We start from the raw sequence: 22171 nt of genomic DNA on the forward strand, positions 1-22171 counted from the left end.
TGGCTTAAAAGGCTATTATTTAGCGCGGCGGTTGACCCTTGCACTGCCAGCGAGGTCACTCGAAAGGCGACTGGCTGTTCTTTGAGGTTCGTGCATCTCATGGTTTCTGCAGATCATCTCAATGCTGCGGACCGGACCGGAGGGCAGGGAAAGTCTAACTCGCCACCCAAAGGGTTAATCAGACTTTCATTGGGATTTAAAGGCAGAATGTGGCGGGGCGTACGTCTTCATCCTGCATTATATCGCATCGGGTTGTGTTACCTCCCCTCGTACATCAGACTTCCAGGCACACGGCCCAGAGCAGCCCCTCTCCCCCTCTCCATAGTTTGCTGTGAATTTGCTGTAGAAACCCTAGACTCTAATTGCCCCGGAGTACAGAGGGGGAGAAGAGTTTTTTTACTTCCAGATGTGTAAAGGGGACAATGACTAAGAGCCGCCGGCCAGCATGTGGATCGTATTAAATGCCTGGCAGGAGAAGAGGCGTTGCCAGGGGTTACGGGGTGATAAATAGCGGTTAATGCCTGTGTGTGGAATGGATGCAGAACCCGCCTTCCTTGGAATTCCGCGTAACGCTGTAACCTGTAAGGCACGGGAGAGGGGTCTGCCCCATAACACCCGGCCCCGGAAAGTGCAATCGCTTTATTCATTCATTAATTTATTTCTATAGCTCCATCATATTCCGTGGTGCTGTACAATCTAGAGCAGCGAGAGCCAGCAGGTACACGTGCCGTCGCTGAGAAAGGCCCGGTAACGCATCGTCGTATTGGCGTTCTATTTAATGACTTCAACAGTGATCTTCCTTGCTCATTGTGATGACTTCATCAAATGCTGTCATCACGTAAACGGGAATTCCCGGCATAGATGGACATTACAGGGGAAAGGCGGGGTTATAACATCTATGACAGTACCACGTGATGGTGGGGTATATACTGTGTGATGGGGGTATTGGGGAGTATGGTGTGTTGGCAGGGTACTGGGGTGTATACCGTGTGATGGGGGTATTGGGGTGTATGAGAGTATGGTTTGATTGGGGGTATTGGGGTATATACCGTGTGATTGGGGGTATTGGAGTGTATGAGAGTATGGTTTGATTGGGGGTATTGGGGTGTATACTGTGTGATTGGGGTATTGGGGTATATACCGTGTGATTGGGGGTATTGGGGTGTATGAGAGTATGGTTTGGGGGTATTGGGGTGTATGAGAGTATGGTTTGGGGGTATTGGGGTGTATACCGTGTTATTGGGGTGTATGAGAGTATGGTTTGATTGGGGGTATTGGGGTGTATACCGTGTGGTGGGGTATATACCGTGTGATTGGGGGTATTGGGGTGTATGAGAGGGTGTACGTTGTGCTTTGGGGACTGTATTAAGTCTGTTTGTCACGCTGCGTTGGCATCGCGGTAGAGATGTCCGAGGGCACACAGTAGTGTTTATCTGCGATGCCCGTTGGCCCCCAGGGACAGACACCGCTAGGGATTATCCTTTCTCAATATTTGCTGCGGAGCCGACAGCCGCGTACGCAACAAACTCCCGCCAAGCCTTCTGTTTACTCTCGTTACCTTCTGTACTGGAAGGCGAGGGATTGTCTTACTGTCACTGTGATTAACCCTTCACCAGCTTTAAACGATTAACCCCCTACTCTCTGCGTTAAGGAGTGGCTGCTGGACATTGCATTCCATGCAGCGTAACCCTGCACCAGATTGTGTAGTCCTTACAGTGCCCTGTGTTACAGGAGACAATGCAATCACTTTCTGCTTGGGGGGGGGTGATGACCATTTAACCCCTCCCTGTCCCAAATTCAAATCTAGGCCAAAGGTGATGAGGGGGCAGATAATATGTGGTGACTTTATATATTAACCCCCCCCCCCCCAATGTCCCCCTGTGGCAGGACATTGAGCGCTCCCTGCCCCCTCCCCGACTGACTGCCCCCTCCCCCTGCCCCGTGTGTCACACACAGTACGAGGGGCTCCACTCACTGCAATCCGACCCGCTTCCCCTCTATTCCTATTCCTCTCAGCCCCCGCCCCTCCTATCACTCTCAGCCAATCCTCATCCCACAGCTTCGTTACGTCACCTCATTACCCTGCGCCGAGGGAGGGCTGGCCAATGAGCGCCCAGCCAGGAGGTAGTCCGTCATTTGCATATGACTGACATTCCTGTGCCAGCCAATGAGCGGGCCGAGCGCGTGCGAGTCCTCATTTGCATGTGAATGACACAGCGCGGCCGGCCAATGGGCGATGAGAGCGGTAAATGGGCATGCGTGCGGGAGGGGGCGGCCAGGGCTCCCTCCCCTGCTCCCTCTCTCACTCACCTCAGAGGGGGAGAGTGAATGGTGCCTAATGATAGCATGTTACAGGCCACAGGGAAACGCAGGCTGCGGGGACCCATTCAGGACTGAGACCCCGGCCCCGCGCACTCCCCACACGGCCAGGAAGGAGGAGACAAGCGACCCTGCCCCACACACACAGCACAGAGGCTGCAGCAGAGCGCGGGGATTCCTGGGTATCACCGGCTGTGTGTGTCCTCCTCCGACATTCTACCTGTGGGCAGCCTGCCAGGCAAACAGACGGGGGGCACCTGAGACACCATAAGGGGAGCCCCCTGCCCACCACAGCTGGGAGCAGCGCCTCCTCTGCCCACCCAGAGACTGCTGACCCCACCGGGTCCCACCCTCCGGCTCTTACAAGCATTTGTTATTGTTTTGCTGACATGCCCCTCGTGGCGCTGCAGCGGAGGGCACCTGGGGGGATTTGATGCCGCCTCTGCCAAGATCCCTTGAAGGAGACGCTGATTGACCGATGTGCCGCCGAACCCAAATTAAAGTGGGTCTTGGGGTGTAACCAGGAATCACCAGGCGTGCCGTGACAGCACCTGCGGGTACCTGGCATCACCCGCCTGGAGACCGTCTTCATTAAGGCTCCTGGGACAGACCCTCTCTTGTCTAAGAGGAGACTGCCGGTCTGTTACTGGAGATCTGTTTACCGTCGGCTGATGAGAGTGGGAGTATGAGCGGCCGTGGCTTCAGCGGGCAGTGGCAGCTCCACTGTGCGATGCTCGCCGTGACGAGACAGTGACGGCTCCCGGGGCAGCGTGACGCCGGTGGCGAGGGACCAGCCCGCCCGTCAACATGTTTTCCTCGGAGAGGCCAGCTCCCAACCGCAGTCTCAGCATGTTCGGTCAGTGCATCTCCTGCAGCGCGCGGATCCTTTACCCCCCCCGGAGCTTTTCTGCCCCGCCGTTAGAGTAACTGGGCAGCAGCGGAGACCACGGGCCAGCCGCAGACCCTTACCTTGCATCTAACCCCGTAGGAGTTGTGTGATCCGCGCACCAGTATAGCCGGTTTGCATTGGGTTGCCGGGGGCATGCCAGGGGACACGGTTACTCATGCGTGTGCGTGACAGCCGGTGGCACATATGACGCTGTGGGCGATGGTGGCACATGTGTCTGGGAGATTGTGTGATTGAGGTCATGTAAGCAGGAGCAGCGCGTAGATGTGTGTGAGCAGTCCTGGAGGGAGTGAGTGGGAGGAGTTTGGACTGCACCAGTCGCTCGCCTCCCCCGCACCCCCCTCCCAGACACATTCTGCTCCCCGTTCTGGTCCTGCCCCTGGTTGTAAATGATTTAATCGCGAGTCGTGCGCCCACCAGGGAGCCGCGCCGGCTCCGTTCTGCCGAAGCACCGCCGTGTGCCGCCGGCTCCTCCCTGCCCGTTAAGAAGAGAGCCGATGGCTTTCATAGAAATGCCAAAGCTGGGCTCTGCGTCTGTCATACGGGGGTCTGGGGTACAGCGAGAGGGGTACTATGCGTACCGCGGGGCAGAAGGGCTGTAGGGAGAGCTGTCTCTATGAGCGTCGCTATATAATGGCAAGAGACGTATTTTTGGAGCCAGGGCTTCCTAGCTTTTGGGGTTTGGCTAAATCTGATCAGGGATATTCCAGAGTGAAGGGCAAGAGGCTGCATAAAGGGTTAAAGAAGCAAATCTAGTGCTGAGAATTTGGCAGGCGTGTATTACACCGCACCGGGGCAGTTGTTTTCAGTTCGGTTTGGGGTTGATGTATAAATGCCCCTGGTGTGAAGGGGTATTAGATTTGGCATTGACCCTGGGTTAAAGTGTTTAAAGAGCTTGGTAAGGGCTTTTAGTGAATGAGTGGGGGTCACTGGGTTCTCTGGGTTCTGATTGGGTAACAGTAGATTAAGTGGGAAGGCAGACCACTGAGGGTGCCTGGAGAGGGCAGGTTGGTCCGGCGGATGGCGCGGTGGCTGGACCTCGGGTGGGGGGGTTTATAGAGTCGTCACCTAAGAGCCCACCTGAATAAACACGCTTGGTTCATTCTCACACATACACAAATCAGTGTAAATAGACGTATTTCTGCAAACACTGCTCCCCTCCCTTCCATGCAGCCGTACCCCCTCTGTATGCGCCGGCGAGCCTCCGAGCGCGCAGGTACCGTCCCTGCGGTGTCAAACGCTGTGATCCATCGTATCTTCTGCCCCAATCACCCGCTGGCATCTCTACTGGGAATATATCTTTCTGACTTCTGTACATACAACTCGGGTAAATGCCCTAACCCCTCTGTAGTGATAAAAGGATAGCCTAGCTAAACGGAGCTGTATACGATAGAGAAATAGATCGTGCTGTGCCGGGACCCTCACAGCCTTCTGCCCCGGGGAATGTGCCGTGCCCTCTGAGGCATGGAGTCCTCGCTGTGTATGGTGCGCTTACCACGCCATATATTATTACCCTTTCAGGCGACTTTCAGGGGCCATATTGAAGCACGTGCTGGGTATATTGGGTGGTCTGGCATCAGTTAAGCCCCCTGAAGGCAGTTAGAGGGGCATTCTTGGTGTTTGTACCGTATGTAGTGTCTCCGATCTACCCCATGCATGTTAGCCTCTACCGTGTCTGCTGGGACGCTGTTCCACTTATTTACCACCATCTTGGTGAAGCGAATCGTCCTTCTGTTATATCCAAGCCTCTGACCCGCTGGTTTTAGACCGTGTCCTCTTGTTGAAGGTCGTATATATTATCATATTTATTTAATTTCCATTGAATAATAACCAGGACGGCAGGATCGCTATCTGGAAAAACAAACAGCCGTGGAACTCGTAATACCGTCTCCTGAACACGCTAACCGCGCGGCGACCCATACAGCACCCTTAGTGTTATCGCGTGTCTTTAAGATCAATAAGCAACTCTTACATCTCTGTTCTTTTCCCCAGTCCGCACACGCGTGTGATATACATGCACGGCTGTGTCCGTGTACGTCTCCGGGGCTGTTTGCGAGGTCAGAGCAAGTCTGAGAAAACAGGAACTTGAACAAAGGATCTTTTCCTGATGGGCTCGGGGCCCGTGCGTTCTGCCTTCATACAAACGCGCTGCCTGGGTGCCCGCCAAGCACTTTTGCTTCCAGTTACATAGACTGGACGTGGTGCCGGCAGCGGGGCGACAGTGCCGGTCTCTTCGCCCCAACGCCGGTTACACTCAGCGCCGGGGCTGCCTTATACTGCGGTTCGTAGACATACCCTGCCCTTTACTTGGTTTTACGGCACTGTTGTGGCTCGCCCGGGGGGGGGTTACTACTGCAGACGGGGCAAAAGAAGCCTGCGACATGCATCAGGCCTCTTCCTCGATTGGCTGCCTGCAACATGTGTTTTTAAATACCCAGGACCTGTGTCCGGGGTGCGATGATCCTGTTGGTTCCTCTGTAGGTTTCTTGGCTGAAATAGGAACCAGCGTCTAACGGTTTTAGTTCTGTTATTACACGTCGGATGTGAAAGAGGGGAAATGTATGGATAATGGTTTTGTTGTGAATAACCCGTCCTCTCTCCTTTTTCTTCTCAGTCTGGACTAACGTGGAGCCTCGGTCTGTCGCCGTTTTCCCTTGGCACTCCTTGGTACCTTTTTTAGCTCCCAGCCAACCTGACTCTTCCGTCCAACCCTCCGAGGGACAGCAACCCGTCGGTCACCCTGGGGCATCAAATCAGAGCAAAGGTAAGAAGTGTTTCCCGATCAAACCCGTACCCACCCCCCCATTACCGGACCATTCTCTGTGATCACATGACCTCCCTCCTACTCTCCTCAGAGCCCCCAGAGTCTGCGTCGGTGGCACACGAGCCAATGACCGTGCCTGGGAACGAGGACGAGAGGTCTGGCGCTCCCCACACAGATGCTGCGCCTCCGCCAACCAGCGAGGAGCTCACAAAACAGCCGCAGCACCAAGAAAGCGCATCCCAGGGAGCGGCCGGCGACCAGAGAGCGGATAGCGAGACCGAGAGCGACCACGATGACGCGTGAGTGGGCTTCATTGCCGGGCTGCAGAACTCAATGCCGCAGAGTAGTGCCGGTCGTGTCTCCCTCCTATAGAAATCTATTGGACAGAGTATGGCGCAGACAGTACCGGTGAAATCCTCTTCCGTGTCGCATGTGACACGCGTGCTGTAACCGCAGTGCCGCGCAGGACAATATAGTACAGGTTTAGAGGTGTCACGCTGTGTTGCACTGACAGTGCTATACGCAGTAGGTGTGTTTGTAGTTGTATAAGCACATGGCATCTGCTTTTATAATACACACGTGTAACCGGTCGTTGTAGTCGTGCCACAGGCTTTGCCTAATATGTCCTCCTGCGATCGTGGCATCTTACCGGTTTGTGGTCTTCCCCCTGCAGATTTTTCTCTGGCGCGCCGGCAGAGTTGCAGCTTCCAGTGCATGCCGGGAAGCGGAGGACGCAGTCGCTGAGCGCCCTGCCCAAGGATCGAGACTCTTCTTCGGAGAAAGATGGTCGCAGCCCCAACAAAGTAAGCTACTTGCCTTGGCCGTGATACCGTCCTACCTCTGCTCTACCTTCTTGCCTCGCTCGGCTTCGTAACTTCTTAAAATCTCTCTTTCCTGGCTCCATCAGAGAGAGAAGGATCACATTCGCCGTCCTATGAACGCGTTCATGATCTTCAGTAAGCGCCACCGAGCTCTGGTTCACCAGCGGCACCCAAATCAAGATAATCGAACCGTGAGCAAGATCCTCGGGGAGTGGTGGTATGCGCTGGGACCCAAAGAGAAGCAGAAGTATCACGACTTGGCTTTTCAGGTACCGAGTCAGAACGTGGTTATTAAGGGCTTTTTTTTCAGCTGACTCTTTATGTGCGTTGAAGTAGTTGGGCTTTGGTCGGCTGCTGTGGTGGGTTGGTAGCGTTATGTGACCCCGGGTGGTCTGATATTGTAAGGCTGGTTCTCAGTGACCCCTCTTTGTGTGCCCAAGGTGAAAGAAGCACACTTTAAGGCTCATCCGGACTGGAAATGGTGCAACAAGGACCGCAAGAAATCCAGCTCGGACGTGAAGCCAGTCCTTCCGGGCCACTGGGGGATACACAAGGAAATGAGAGAGAGAAGCATGTCTGAGACCGGGACCACCGCAGCCGCAGGGGGTGAGATGTCACAGCCTGGCCCTGTCTTCTGTATTTCTTAAACTGCTTCTTGTGCCCCTCTGCTCCCCTTTCCTCTCTCCCATCATAATGTTTGTTTCCTATTCTTCTCCCCATCTTGTTTTCTACAGTTTCCTTAGAAGGACCCCCTTCAGGTCACCTTCTGGGGTCTGAAACAAAGCTGGGTGCCCCCTCATCTGGATTGCCCCCAGGGGACCGCCTCCCTCCCTCGTCCAGCTCCACGTCTCAACTACCCAGACCACGGGCTTTCTCCCACAGTGCGGTGCAGAGCATTGAGCACAGGGAGGATAGCCAGGCTCTGCAAGAGCTAAAACAGGTAAAGAATCCACAGGAGAATGGAAACCCCGTGTAGCCCCCTGAAACGAGCACCGTAGTAGTGCCACCCAACCTGTATCTCTCTGGCTTACACACAATAGGCTTTTTAGGCTAAGGCTCCAGCACCTGGACTGGATCCTTTATGATGTTTTTACCCAATCGTATTTGCTGGTTTTCGGACCAATCAAAGTATATTCAGTTTTTTAGCCTTTTTTTGTATTTTAATGAGGGGGCAGCTATGTTACTGCACCCGGCTTCAGTCTATGGACTTTTTTATGGTCCTTCCGCAGCTACTGGAAAGGTCAGCCATGTCCTTTCAGATCCACGGAGGAAAGATTTGGTCAAATAGCACCAAAGATTCATAGCGATGTCTGTCTGTTTCGTAGATGTGCTCCAGCCGCTCTCCATACCCTAATCAGAAAGCTGCGTTTGAGACCCCAGAACCCGCCACATTCCCGGCTCCCCCGCACAGCTCGGCCTCCACGTGCCCCGCGTCCCGAACTTGCCCTTCCCTGCTTGGCTCATACCGTCCTCAGCGCACAGTCAGCGAGGACATGACCAGCGATGAAGAGCGTATGGTTATATGTGAGGAAGAAGGCGACGATGATGTCATCGGTGAGTGTGTCCGAGCAAGCGTTGCCTTTATTAGATGATGAGATGGCGCTGGCTGTTGATGATCGCTCGCTCGATCCATATCTTTTGTCCTGCTTGTCATATGTTTGTTCGCCGTTCTGCTTTCTCTCCAGCGGACGATGGCTTTGGCTGTACAGACATAGACCTGAAATGTAAAGAGCGTGTAACAGACAGCGACAGTGACGGCGTATCTGGGGACGAGGTCGAGGACAAGGTGAGTTTGGAGGAGAGTGTCCGGTAATCTAATTACTAATCTGTGACCAAGGTGCATTCCTATAAGTAATGAAGTCATAAAGCAAGGTTATGTGTATTTACTATTGTTATGCTAATCCTTAGGTTCCTCCCCAGGGCGTCTTTTCGCCCGTTATTCGATCCTCCTCGTTGTCTGGCGCTTATTCGATCTCAGAGGACCTGAAATCAGAAAGAGCACCGAACATTTCGCAATCTCCCAAACCGAGTGATCACCCGCAGGCTTCTTTTCCACGTGGATATCCGCCGTTGCCACCTGCAAAGCCCCCTCCAAGGTCCCCAGCACCGCATCCCTCCAAAAGACCCCCAGAAGTGCGCTTCACCATGGTGGACCCCAGTGCTGGCTACAAGAGAAAGCGGAGTGTAGAGTGCGGTGGGCAGAAGGTCTCGGTGGAAGGTGCCTTGCCTGGTCAGTACGCAGTTTGCACCACTCAGTCCGTCATTTCCTCGGGTCCACCTCAAGCCCTGGTTTTGCCCAGTTTGCCGAGCACCCACCCTTCCAGCATTGCTTACTCCTCAGCGCCTAGACTCTACGAAGGAACCCGAGGGCCGGCTGACAGCCGCACGCAGGTACCCGCCCTTGGCACCGTGCTTGTGTCAGGCCCCCAAGGAATGGGTGTTGTGTCCGCTGGACTGAAAGCAGCCTCCACCGCGGTCACCAATGTGGTGAAACCGGTTAGCAGCACGCCTGTGCCTATTGCAAGCAAGCCCCTGCCGGTCCACCGGAGCGGCAGCAGCAGTGATCTGTGCGAGGGCAGGTTACCCGGCTCACCTGTGGGCATTGGGGTGGTGTATGCCCATGAAAGGAAGCCAATTCAACATCTGGCATCCCCAGCTCCTTCTCCCCATTCACAAAACAAGCCAACCGGTGGGCTGGTCACCAACCTGGTGGTTGGAGCCCCAAGTTATGGACAGCCGGCACCCAGCTCTGGGACTGGGGCTGCCCCGGCTCCAGTAACCGCACTGCAGTTCATTACGCAGAATCCCACCGGGAGTCCCAACGGAGCCGTTCCTCTGGGAATCCTGCAACCGCAGCAGCTCGTCCCCGCCGCCCCGGGCAAAAGGGGCAGCATCACCCAGGTGCAGTACATCCTACCCACCATTCCGCAGCAGCTGTCGGGGGGCACAGCGGCAAGCATACACTTCACCCTCCCGCCTGCCAACGCCAAGGTCATCGCGGCCCCTCAGGCCCTTCCGATTGTCCAACCCGGTCCAGCCGCCAGCCCTTCGTTGGGAATAGTTTCCGCTTCTGGTAAAGGTAGGTATTTCTTCATTTATTTATATTTGGTTGTCTTCTTTCGCCCCCACGTATATTTACCTCTTTATCTTATTATATCTTGCAGCTCAGTCTGTGTCTCCTGCCCCCTCTCCGGGCAGTTCTACCCAGCTGCTGCCTGGCACCGGAATCCTTTCTCCCAGCACTCCGGTTCAGGGCAAGATGCTAGTGCCGATGACTGCGCCTCATGTCACCGTACGGACTGGCCCCGCCACGCAGTTGCCACTAGTCGCCCCACCTTTCCCAGTCCAAAATGGAGGCCAAGCCGCCAACAAGGTAGTGTGTAAGGCGAGTGCTTGCGGCATGCCGCTCTCCTCGTGTAGTGCGCTCGTTTATTATACTCTAGCCCTGAGTTTTCAGGCAGCCATCTTTTTCGTGTCTGGTTTAGTCTATCGCCAGCTTGTCCACTCATCGTTTTTGCTCTCGCCACAGATAATCCAGATCACTCCGATGCCTGTGGTGCAGTCGCCCGCTCCATCCCAGAGTGCCTTAGTAAACCCGGGCAGTTCCACACTCCAGAGTGCTATCCCTGTCACCATGGCCACCGCCACCATGATGGCGGCATCCTCCCAGCCGCAGAAAGTGATCTTGCCATCCTCTACCAGGTAACTAGAGGCACCTCCTGCTAGTTATTCAGGTGAATCCAGACCGCGAGGTCAGGGCAGGAGAGTTTAGAGGTTTATGTCACACGAGGTCAGTGTGGGCAGAAGCGGTGGTCCATGTGTGACCCATGGGCCATGTGTGATGCTGTTCATACCTGTAGGATTTCAAGGTGTTGGCCGATTTAACCCGATTCTTTCTCTGTCAGGATCACGTACGTGCCCTCCGCGGGGGCTTCCACGCTCCCTCTGGTGACCAGTAGCTCCCACTGCCAGACAGCGGCCCCAGGTTCTGCAACTTGCGTTCAAGCCCAACTTGGTGCTGGATCCATGGCCCTTGGGTTTACGACCATAGGACCGAGTGGCCAGGCAATCGTCCAGCCGTTATTAGCAGGTATGATAGATTGCCGTGATGCTGATGACTGCGCTGAAGTTGCCCCCGCATGCCTGAGAAGTGTATAAATGGTGGTTTATCTCAATGTCGGGTATATTAAAGGCATCTTGAGTCTGAGTTTTATGAAAGTGGGGTAAAAATGCAGGTTTCAGAATGACCGCCCAGCTGGGTGTTTTTTATGTCCCCGCGGTGCTCTCCGTGTGTTTTTCATTTTTCTTTGGTATCTTATTAGTATTTCCGCTTGTCCCAGGTCAAAGTCAGCTTCTTACCCCGGGGCACGTGGCGGTCTCTCCAGCCTCCACACCTCCAGTGTCGTCGTCCTGCGGTAGCCAAGTCCTAACGGCCATCTACCCCACTGTGGGCTCCAACACCCTGACCGTTCCAGCGCCTCCCGCTGCTCAGAGCCTGGTGTACACCGTGGCAAGCACGGGCACTATGGCCACCGCGCCGGCCACCATCCTGCCCAAAGCCATCACGTCCCCCCAGACAATCGGCGCTCCGCTGGTGCCCTGTACTGGAGGAAGTGCCACGCAGGCTACCACCGTCACTGGTAGGTGATGCATGGTTTCCTAGTGTGGGACTCTTTTTTTTTTTTTTTTTTTTTTTTGATTCCGCATACATCGTTTTACTACCTGTTTATTATACAGACTTATTGGAGCTTATATCCTCACGGTAACGTGCTTATAGTTATTGGTCTGTGATTTTTTTTTCAGCTGCCTCGGTTACCTTCAGTCTGGTGACGCCAAAGTCTCAGCGGAACCTCCCAAAGCCGCCTCAGAAAGTGAAAGCTGCCATTGCCAACATTCCAGTGGGGTCATACGAGACCACGCCATCGTCCTCGTGTGTGCGTGTCGCTCCACGCCACTCTCCTTTGCCCCCGCGGGAGGAGAACGTCGAGTCTAGGTAACGTAGTAATGATACCTCACCCCAGAAACCTACAGGAGAGGTAATAGTAATGGCGTTCCAGCCTCAAATTTCCTCTACAGTTTCTATGGCAACTCCCAAAACAGTGTATTTAATGAAATAAAGCAGATTAACGTAGCTTTTCTTTGGTGGCAGTGGTATGGGATCTATGAGAGTTGAGAGCTGTGCTTTATACACGAAAAAAAACCCCTTGATTCTACGTTAGGTACCCAGGAGAGCCTCGTGGGATGTCAATGATTCGAGAAACCCCAAAAGATCCCCCCGCAGCCTCGGCGAGCTCCTTCCCTCCTGCGTCTTCTCAAGACCCGGCACAAGCAAAGCAAAGGGTGTCAGACGATCGCTCTCCCCGGGATGGGTGGGCGAAAAGTACGGGAGAAGAGAGAGCCACGGCCTCCCCTCAACAAACTGGAGCCTCCGTGCTTCCAGATGACAAGCGAGAGTCCCCGCAATCGCCCACCATCAAGAAAGAGGCCGGGGTAAGTTCTGGATGCCGTCAAATTCCAGTGCTGTCCCCAATAACGTCCAACGTCCCATACGAGGCGTCTCTTCTAAGCTTTCGTGTTACACGGACTCGGTATATAATCTGAACCCCCCCCCCTTACCGTGCACTGGAGCGGGACATGGGAAACGCCCAAATTTTATATTTTCTCTCTTTCCGACCAGTTTTCATTAGACTGGAAAGCGAATGCGCCGGAGAGCCGCGCAGAAACAGCAAGTGCCTCGCCTGCCCCTCCACCGCCCTCCTCTCCTACAGCCGTTCCTGCCGCCCCGAGCGTAAGCGGTGCGTCGGGGGACGCTGGACGGGCTTCGGGATCCCTGCCCGAGGCTTCCGAAAGAAAGGACGTCCCTGCCAAGAAAGTGAAAGTGCGTCCGCCGCCCCTGAAGAAGACCTTCGACTCCGTCGACAAGTGAGTCCCGCAACAAGTTGTTTCATTGGGTTAAAGCGTCCAGGTGCGCCACCGCTGTGCGCTTCTAGCCGCAGTTCATGGAAACGGTTTACTCTCACTCCCAGCAGGGTCTTGTCGGAAGTGGATTTTGAGGAGCGATTTGCAGAACTTCCCGAATTTAAGCCCGAAGAGGTGCTGCCCTCCCCTACGCTGCAGTCTCTCGCTACCTCGCCTCGCGCCATCCTGGGATCCTACCGCAAGAAGCGCAAGAACTCTACAGGTGCGTGCGAGACTTGGGGAGCCTGGCTAATGCCTGAAACCCTTCCCTGTTAACGCGGGGTGTTGTGTATTTTGTTAATTGTCATGCTTCGTCGTCGTGTGTCACGCTGGCTCTCTTCTCATAGACTTGGACTCCTCCACGGAAGACCCCATATCCCCCAAGAGGAAAATGCGCAGGCGCTCGAGCTGTAGCTCTGAGCCCAACACGCCAAAGAGCGCCAAGTGCGAGGGGGACATCTTCACTTTTGAACGAACAGGTAAAGATTTTTGGCCGTTTTACCTTTTTCTTTTTCCGCCCCATGTGCCTCTATCGCGTGTTCAAATCGCCCGTCTCTCTCCCTCGTGTAGGAAGTGAGGCCGAGGACATGCTGGCAGAGCTGGAATATGAAAAGGTCCCTTACTCTTCGTTGCGCCGCACGCTGGATCAAAGACGAGCCCTGGTCATGCAGCTTTTCCAAGAACATGGCTTCTTTCCTTCTTGTAAGTTTTCGCAGGCGAGAGGTGTTTGGCCCTTGTATTTTTTTTTCCTTGGGGGCTCCACGAGGATAGGGCCACAGGTGATATAGCGAGTGTAGGGGGAGATGAGGGGAAGGTGGGAATAGGAGCCATGCTGAGAGGCATGTGTAATGACATATGACGAGCGGAAAGGACCATGGAGAGCTATTCTGTTCTGGGTGATAGGAGAGGATTATCAAATATGATGAATGAACCGTGCTAGTGTGGGAATGAGGAAAAGCGAGCTGCAGCCGAGCCATCAGATTCTGTCTGTATAGTCCCGCACTAGGGGGTCTATCTTCCCAGAGAATCCCGCAGTGTTCCTCTTGTTGACCGTTGGAGATTTGGAGGGAAGTTCCAGTAGCTTTTCCTGCCAAATCCATCCCGGGGCGCGGGTGACATCAGTGAGTGTTTTGCTTGGCAGAGCCGCACAGGAATTGGGTGAAACTACTCGCCGAGTTGTGCTGCGTATCTTTGTACATTGCATGTACATTTTTAATACTATACTATTTCCCCCCATTAATGGTTAAAATGGTCATATACCCAGATTGTGTGCGAGCATCTCCTGTTAGTGAGGCGCACGGCGTGTGATGTTTTCTGTCCCCGTTTGTATATTTCTTGTGGCCCTTTGTGGTTTTATTAGCTGACTCTCGGCTCTCTGCTCCTCCAGCTCAGGCCACGGCTGCCTTCCAGTCTCGCTTCTCAGACATCTTCCCCACCAAGGTGTGTCTGCAGTTAAAGATCCGCGAGGTGCGTCAGAAGATCATGCAGGCGGCGACCCCCACGGAACCTCCTCCGTTCTCCGAGCATCCTTCCCCCAGCACATCAGAGGCCGGACCCTCCGACATGCAGCCCCCTCAGGATTCCGGTCAGAGGCCAAGCGAGCCCCCCGAAACCACATGGGAAGGCGGCCAGGAACCTCTTGAACCTTCAAGCAGCAGATGAGTGGCCAAGGATTTCCCGCGATGTGTAGGCCACCAAAGTGACCTCCGAGACTGGTGGGCAACCTCCTTTTGAAGGATACCCTAGTCCGAAATGAGGTAAACTACTAGTCCATCTGCGTTAAACTTTGCTCTTCATGCATAGACAATCCACCCGCTCCAGAGTAGACTGTGCTGGCAATGGTATTCCCTTGAAGGCTACCTAGAGGGCATCCAACCTGCAACGAGGCTCCTGTGTGACCGGCGAGAGACACAAGGCAGTGCCGTCATGTCCTTAGAGACATATGCACATTGACTCGCGTCATACCTGGCACTGCCACGTCTCTCTCCCACCACTTGGAGTGCGGAACACGTCACGTCAACCAATTGTGTAAAACTTTGAAGAGGTCAGGGCCGCCCCGGGCTTCCGTGGAGGCATCTCCCACGTGGCTGATGATGCAATCAAACCAGACGGCGGTGGCTCGGGACACGGACTGCGCTAGAAGCCCGCAGCTGCGTTGGAATAGCAGAGCGTGCCGCGGAGCGATATTGAAATGTAGCGATGACCGAGTGTATGGGAAGTGTGCACTTAAAGCATAAGGGGCCATGAGCACGGTGGCCGACAATTCGGGACACGGCACGGGTGCGATGACGACTATATTCGTTGCACATGTGATTGCACCGGTCTGTGTCCCGTCGCCGTGGACAGAAGTGCCGCGATTGGGCGATAGGGAGGGCTTTTTTGTGGAAATCCTATTTTCTTAAGACACTTTAGTTGGATAAGCAGCAGCTGCACTGTCAAGAGCTGTATAAATATATAAATATATATATAAAAAATATATAGACATTTTTATGCAAGACGAGTGATTAAGTTCAGTCTGATCGGATCATGCCAGCGTACTCGTGTATGCACTATGTGTATTCCAGTTATATACACGTATGTGGATATATCCGTATGAATGGAGCTTAGGGGTTGGGGCGCACGTGGCCTAGGTATTCCTCTCCATCCCCCAATGGTAACGGACATATTTGCCCACAGACTGCCCCTCCATTATACTCGTCCACAACCCCCCTCCATCTTTTTTGCCAGCAGACTGTATACGGTCTAAATAGTAGAAATGTAAGCTCAGAGGGCCGAGTACAGTCGCTATGGTAATGTATACTATTGTATACTAAATTTATTGTTGTCCAACTTGTGGCCCTCTTAGTATAATTGGAATTATGTTTTATAAGTCATTTACGTTTATCACCCACCCTCCCACTGGGGGCCGAGTTGGACAGCACTGATTTAGGGCTGTGTACAGTCTTAGTGATTATATACAATTGTACGCTAATAAAGAACGTGTAGTCATATACATTTACATACAATTGTATACAGCGATGCGTATATAATGGTAAGGAAGGAGGGCTGCGCAGTCGGGATGGAGACGCATACATTCATGCACCGAGGACAGCGTCGGCCGCACCGGGCTGTACCGTCCTCTGGGTAGGAAGTGTGTGCCGTCAGTATACACAAGGGGGCAGCTTTACATAAAGGCCTGTATGGAGCCTGTATTCAGTTATTGCAATCCAGTTGAGCGTCTTGATTACCTGTAGACTGTGCAGGTATCTATAGACACAGGTGGGGGTCTTTTTAGAAAGTACGTAGCTTTGCCGTCTGTCCAACCTGTAAGGTCTCCCGGTGCTTGTAACCGGTCAAGACGGCGTTTGCGGATTGCTAGCTCCTTTGCAAAATTCCCGGGATGATGCGGTATGTTCTGTATGTATCCAGAACTATCGCTGTTACCATTGGTGTTCAGATATATGTATCGCCATATATACATACGCACCGCCTGCGCTCATGTGGCCATCCCTCCCGTTACAGGGTATCTTTTCGCCCCGGGGAGGGGAACTATTTGCGGATCACGTTGCTTTTTGATTTCTAACTGTGTTTTCATTGGCTGATCCACCTGCCACTCGAACAAGATGCTGCATAACATTCTCTCTACTAAATGTCTCCTTGTATTGGCAGCAGCTTACATACCCTTTCAGGGCCTGCCTAATTGGTGTGATAGGGGTTGCGATAATAATGTTGCGGCGGGTTCCTGGCCAACATTTGGTGGCAGAGGGAGTGATTTCCTTTAAACGCCAGAAGAATCCAGTCCAAAAGGAAGCGGAGTGATGCTCATACTATTGTAGCGCCACAAATCAGGCCTGAATTTTAACCCCACGTGAACTAGAGCAAGCGAGGGAAGAACGCCCCCCCCCCCCTTAATGCCCCACTCCCCTGCCACTGCTCCATGGGGTCAGAACATGGCTGCATTTTGTGCTTATGTTTTGTTTTGTTAAGAAGACTGAGAATGAACAGACATGTTGAACATGTGCAATATTTCTTACTGTAATAAAAAAAATAAATGAAAAAAAGACTAATCTCTTCTGCGTCGTGCTGTCTGCTTCCAGAAAGCGTTCACATCCTTCATGTGTCTGAGCGCCACGGAGATAAAAAGCTAACAGTGTAACGGCTCTCAGAATTTGCAGAACACGTTCCTAAAAACAACACCCCCCCCCCCCAATAAATAAATGATTCAGATTAATTCTTGGTCCATTCTTTTTCGGAGAACAAATTTAGTTTCCTGCTCTCTCGGTTCAGACGAAATTTGGATTTTCGCTCCCCTCACTTGTGCTTGCTCTCTCATTCACTCTCTCAAATAACCCCCATCTCATTCCTGCACCTTAGCTTCTTCTCTTGCCTTTTTGTTGCTCCTCACGGCAGAGCGTGCAGAAGTTCTCCGGGAGGCCTGCTTACCGGTGCAGATAGCGGGACGAAGAAAGAAGGCAGGGGAACGAGCGAAGAAACTGAGCTGGGGGGAACGAGTGTGAATCAGTGAGTGGAAATGAAAGTTCAGAGTGCTCCTTTGTTTCTTTGGGGTCCCTCCTTGTTTTTGGACGTTTGTACAAAGTGTTGAAATATGCAAGTTTTGTTACAATTGATATGAATCAGAATAAAACAGATTAGTGAATAAACCTGACTTCTACGTGTCCCGAAGCAGCATTGTAAGAGTCTCACGGCCCAGCTTTTGCAGGCAGCAGCGTCCGTGTTATACTTTCAAAATATATATATATATAATATTCTATAATAATCAGACACAAGTCCGCCCGTCCTTTGCTAAAACTCCGGTTTGATTTTGTTTGAGGGTCCCGCTCCTTGATGCTTTCCGTACGGAGAAGAGAAAGAACGCCGATAATTAGACTCTGGCTCTTAAGGTAATAAAAGAATTAGCAAATATATAGTACTTTTGCACATGCGCAGAACTGCCTTCGCTGTTTATTTTTCTACTGACGCCCTGTAATCAGGAAATCATTTAATTCCATCCGTTTTTATTATTTAGATCTCCCCAGATGTGTAGAATAATTAAACGTCGCTGTATACAATGCATCTAATTTATTTAAATAATATAAATGCCGTCGGGGTAAAAGGTATACGTGTATTACGGGTCTTACACGGCTCTACGGGGAAGCCGCTGCGAAGGTGAGGAGGACCTAGAAGGAGAAGCACAAGAAAAACTACACTTTTTTTTAACTGAATTATACAAAACCAAAAATATCAAAGGAAAAAAAAAAAAACACGTGCTGTACAAAGGACATAAAAACAAGATGATTAGCGTTTGGTCGCATGGTCAAAACGGGGTACAGGGCTATGGATGCCCCAAATCACGATGGTCTCGATCCACGGACCAAAGTTGATAAAGCCTCGGCTGGGTGGCGGTTCCCGCTCCGGAAGACGTCCCCCTTGTGTGTGTGCGGGGGGTGTTCTTGCTCTCGGGAAGTCCTCCCGGCTTACTGCTGGGTGGCTCGGCCTCTGCCCTCCATGAGCTGCAGCAGCGCGCGGTGAAGGGTCTGGCACACGCGTGTGTACCCCTGCCGGCTCAGGTGCAGGTAGTCGTACATGTCGTTGTGACTGATGGTCCCGTCGGAGTGCACGAAGCCCGGATCCGCGTCCAGGAGGATCGCGTTGGGTGTCGCAGCCAACGACTCGGCCAGCAGCTCGTTCACGCGCTTGTTCCTCTCCCGCAACGGGTTTGGATTCTTGCCTCGTGGGAGCAAACCCTACGGGAGACACAAAGTCGCTGAAACCATCGGTCTTACCCCACGAGACCTCAGCAAACAGGGGCATGTCTGCTAAGTAATTGTTAAACTAGCTGTAAGCGAAGGGCTATGCAATCACACGAAGGGGGGCTTCTCACCAGAACGATGACTTTGGCTTGAGGTTGACTCTTTTCCATACACTGGATGATCGCCTGGATTCCGCCGGCGATCTGCTCAGCGCTGTGCCCCTGGTTATACGTGCCTACCCACAGCACAATGATCTGAGGAAAGGAACACAAGACAATCGCGTCGGGGAACCCAGCACATCTCACAAGTACTTGTGTCACGACCCCCCTTAATCCAGAATACCCCTGCTTGGGGCATCAGATAACCCACCTTAGGTTTGACGTGCTTCAGCTCGCCGTTCTCCAGTCTCCACAACACGTGTTGAGTTCCATCTCCAACCCCGCCGAAATTCAGCGCGTGGAGCGGCGAGAAGAGCTCCCTCCACACCTGATGAGAAGAGGCGCAGAGCTTAAAAGGGAGCTGGCTCTACGGACGTGCTTACTGCTAAAAGCACGATTAGGTTCCCGGAACTGTTGAATAGGCCAAACCTTTCACCGGGAAAAAAACCTCTTTCATCATACAAAATGATGCCTCGATGGTCAGAATTTTTCAGGGAATGCTAAAATGTCATGTGACACAAAAGCTTTCAGCCCCTGCGAGCCGGGACGCTTACCTCGAACTGGTGCAGCAGTTGGACGTTGGAATCCCCGATGAACACGACCTCTGGCTCTTTGTCCTTGCTGGTGGACATAAAGTGGTTGTGCTGAAAAGCAGGAAACCCAACTATTATCTTCCCACAAAGGGTTAATGGACATGCGGCGTCGGTTTAATAAACACCGGGAGACACCCAAAAGCCTGCGAAGGCGGCAAATGCGGACAAATAGGGGGTTATGTCTAAAATGAGATGTTATCACCATAGCAACCAATTGACTGGTCCATTTACTTGGAACCATCTAATGGTTGCTATGGAGATAAGGTCACTTTTCGACCATTCCACTGGGCGTAGTAAAGAACAATACACGAAACTGGAGGAGAAGCAGTTGAGTCTCACGAGTTCTGTCGGTGTCTGGTGGGGAACAAGAGGACCCCCCAAAAAAGAGGTGAAAAATGTAATTATATATATACTACGGGGTGATCATGCGTAATAAGAAAGGGGGATTCAGTAGCCGTCCATCTCCCCCCCTGTACCCCGACCAGCAGCCGAGTAATAAACGTCGAGCATGGAAACACTCTGCAGCTGATTAGGAGGCTGGGGATGTTTTTTTTTTTAAAATAAATAAAATAACTTTATTAGCAGTAATTAGAAACTGAACGGTTGATTGGCTTGTAAGGAGAATTTGCACTCACCAGAGACAGCCAGCGCCCGTCACCTTGGGTGTCTGGCATTGGGGTGGGGACGGCAGCCGGGTTCGCTTCCCTGTCACTCATCGTCTTCTAATCAGAGGAAATGGACATATTTTAACGACCCGGGCGACATATTACAGCAGCCATTCATATGACTGTACTTTTAACATACAATATATATATATATATATATATATATATATATATATATACACACACACACACACACCACACTACGGAACATGATGGCGCTTTATAGATCAATAATAATAAATAATAAAGCCCAGACTCTTAAATGTATTTATTAGATATATATTATACATACACATTATATATATATATATACACACACATATATATATATACACATACATACACACACACACATATACACATACACATACATACATATATACACACACATATATATATATATATATTCATATGGGTCTGACTATATTATAAACACACCCACATAATGTCACCCAGTGTTTATTAGAAAATATATCACACCCCTAACTCTAATGTTATAATATTGTATATATTATATAGAACACAGCACATTTAGCTCTTCCTGGCCCGCTCCCTATAGAACCCAGCGGTATATAGTATACATTGTATCACATGCAGACGCTGCCTCTCACTCACCTCCTCCACTGGCTCCAACTTTGGAATCCTCCCTCCCTGAGCGCACCATTAACCATCCACGTGGGGGAATCCTTGCTGTCAGTTCTCCCTCTCCCATGCAAAGCGTCATGAGCTCCCCCCCTCACATCAGGCACGTGATGGAGCAGTCCGGGAAATGTCACTGTACACCCGGAAATCATAGTCTCTTTCTCCTCCTGCGGGATTTGGGAATCGGGGGGCGGACTCAACCAACCGCGCCCGACAGGGGAGATCACCTTTGTAGTTTAAACACAATGAGCTAGTCCAGCCCCTAGCTTAGCAGAGGATCATACCAAGTGCAGTCAGAGGGGTGATCTGGGGGTAGTGGTCCTGAATGGATGCTAATGTACGTGACGTACACCGAATCTGTCGGGGAGCAGGTGTCAGTGTCACGTGATTCCCGCCAATGTGGGGCAGGAGACCGTTAGAGGCTCATCCATTACACCAGTGAAAACCGGTAGAAGGGTGTATTTGTGTATAAATACCCCAGCGTTTAATTTTAAGCAGGTCCTATTAGGTAATGTATAAAATATATGTGCCTTATATAGTGTGAGAATTTAGGGGGGGAATTAGGAGCCACCTTGTTTATCAGCCAGGGATTGATGGAACCATAAAGATCAATAGGAAGCTCCCTATAGTGACCATGGGGGCCATTTTCCCCCCAGGACCAGCGCTCCGGAATTCGATGGCGCTATATAAAACAATAAATAATAATAATATATTTCACATGTGGCTGATGCGGAACATGTAAAGTACTGCCCCCTGCTGTATGTGTGATGTATAACCCAGTAACTGATTCCTGTCTGTGAGTTTATACATACTGCAGGGGGCAGCACGGCCAAATCTACACGTGTCCTGGAAACATGGCCGATGCGGTTGCTATAGTCACCCACGTGAGTGTAACATGAGATATTTTGCCCCAAGAGGGAGAGAAGCTTATGTGCGATCTGAACCAGATCAAGGTTATGTGCTACCTCGATCACCATCAGAGGGGGGGTGGGATCTGCAGGGGTCCCTGCTCCCCTTAAGGTGGGCAACTCGGCTACAAAATCAGGCCGACGTGATCAGATTGTAGAACTTGGCACAAGGCACCAAAACCACTTGCACCCAACTGTAAAGTCGCACAAAACCCCCTTTACCGCGCCCTAGCCAGCTGCCCATTTGCCCCTTATTGAATTGGGACAATGGCCGAGGTTTGACAGGATGATGATTATGGTTCCATTTCCCGCTTCGTAATGCGAATTATGAGCTCGGATAACATTTTGCTCTCTGAAGTAACAATGAGGTGTCCTCGTCACAGGGGGACGGCGTTGGTGACCCAGGGAATGGTCGGTGGTCATCTCTTTCCCAATGAATACAGACAGCGGCTTCTTCCCTCGGGGTCCGACATCCAGCTCCGCCGGATTGGAGACGAAGACTTGTCCCGTCTCGGAAGATCTGAGAAACGTCCATCAGAGCGGCTCCAACACAATTCTCAGAGTGAAACGGAGGAAGACAAAGAGGGAGAGAAATAATGCCAAGTTTCATAAATCAGAGGCAGAAAAGTTTCCCAAAATGGTGTCTCGATATTTTCTACAAAAGCAGAATTCTGCTTTTCACTCTTTTTGCCTCGGAACGGTCCAGC

The 22171-nt window shown here is 52.0% G+C and overlaps 2 protein-coding genes across 2 annotated transcripts in view; one reads left to right on the top strand and one right to left on the bottom strand.

Annotated features, from left to right (window-relative positions):
* Window positions 1-14431, top strand: part of LOC149275590 (protein capicua homolog) — a 28569-nt gene extending 14138 nt beyond the window's left edge. The window contains exons 2-21 of the mRNA XM_089504576.1: window positions 5841-5990; window positions 6082-6289; window positions 6664-6793; window positions 6898-7080; window positions 7252-7417; window positions 7558-7751; window positions 8137-8365; window positions 8497-8597; window positions 8720-9890; window positions 9976-10184; window positions 10341-10513; window positions 10717-10901; window positions 11152-11451; window positions 11615-11804; window positions 12031-12301; window positions 12489-12733; window positions 12841-12992; window positions 13117-13248; window positions 13340-13471; window positions 14157-14431. Coding sequence (XP_089360702.1) covers window positions 5841-5990; window positions 6082-6289; window positions 6664-6793; window positions 6898-7080; window positions 7252-7417; window positions 7558-7751; window positions 8137-8365; window positions 8497-8597; window positions 8720-9890; window positions 9976-10184; window positions 10341-10513; window positions 10717-10901; window positions 11152-11451; window positions 11615-11804; window positions 12031-12301; window positions 12489-12733; window positions 12841-12992; window positions 13117-13248; window positions 13340-13471; window positions 14157-14431 — 4796 coding nt within the window. The remainder of the gene's footprint in view (window positions 1-5840; window positions 5991-6081; window positions 6290-6663; window positions 6794-6897; window positions 7081-7251; window positions 7418-7557; window positions 7752-8136; window positions 8366-8496; window positions 8598-8719; window positions 9891-9975; window positions 10185-10340; window positions 10514-10716; window positions 10902-11151; window positions 11452-11614; window positions 11805-12030; window positions 12302-12488; window positions 12734-12840; window positions 12993-13116; window positions 13249-13339; window positions 13472-14156) is intronic.
* Window positions 14432-14780: 349 nt separating this feature from the next.
* On the bottom strand, window positions 14781-19965 carry LOC149275591 (platelet-activating factor acetylhydrolase IB subunit alpha1-like). The gene is made up of 7 exons (XM_089504578.1): window positions 19885-19965; window positions 19211-19300; window positions 18868-18984; window positions 18630-18752; window positions 18249-18492; window positions 17192-17317; window positions 14781-15061 (listed from the first exon to the last, which is right to left on the bottom strand). The coding sequence occupies exons 1-7, from the start codon at window positions 19963-19965 to the stop codon at window positions 14781-14783; spliced, it is 1062 nt and encodes a 353-aa protein (XP_089360704.1).
* Window positions 19966-22171: the final 2206 nt, after the last annotated feature.

This window comes from Sceloporus occidentalis, unplaced genomic scaffold (genome assembly GCF_023333645.1).
Source record: "Sceloporus occidentalis isolate IW3139 unplaced genomic scaffold, rSceOcc1.0.p SCAF_279, whole genome shotgun sequence".
NCBI lineage: Eukaryota > Metazoa > Chordata > Lepidosauria > Squamata > Phrynosomatidae > Sceloporus > Sceloporus occidentalis.

Coding starts and splice junctions, on each gene's coding strand:
- LOC149275591 (XM_089504578.1), bottom strand. CDS start 19,965: ATGAGTGACAGGGAAGCGAACCCGGCTGCCGTCCCCACCCCAATGCCA. Junction 18,753..18,867: donor TGAAGCACGTCAAACCTAAG/GTGGGTTATCTG, acceptor TCCTTTCCTCAG/ATCATTGTGCTGTGGGTAGG. Junction 15,062..17,191: donor TCGTCCCGCTATCTGCACCG/GTAAGCAGGCCT, acceptor CAACGAATATAG/TCGTCATCGCACCCGTGCCG.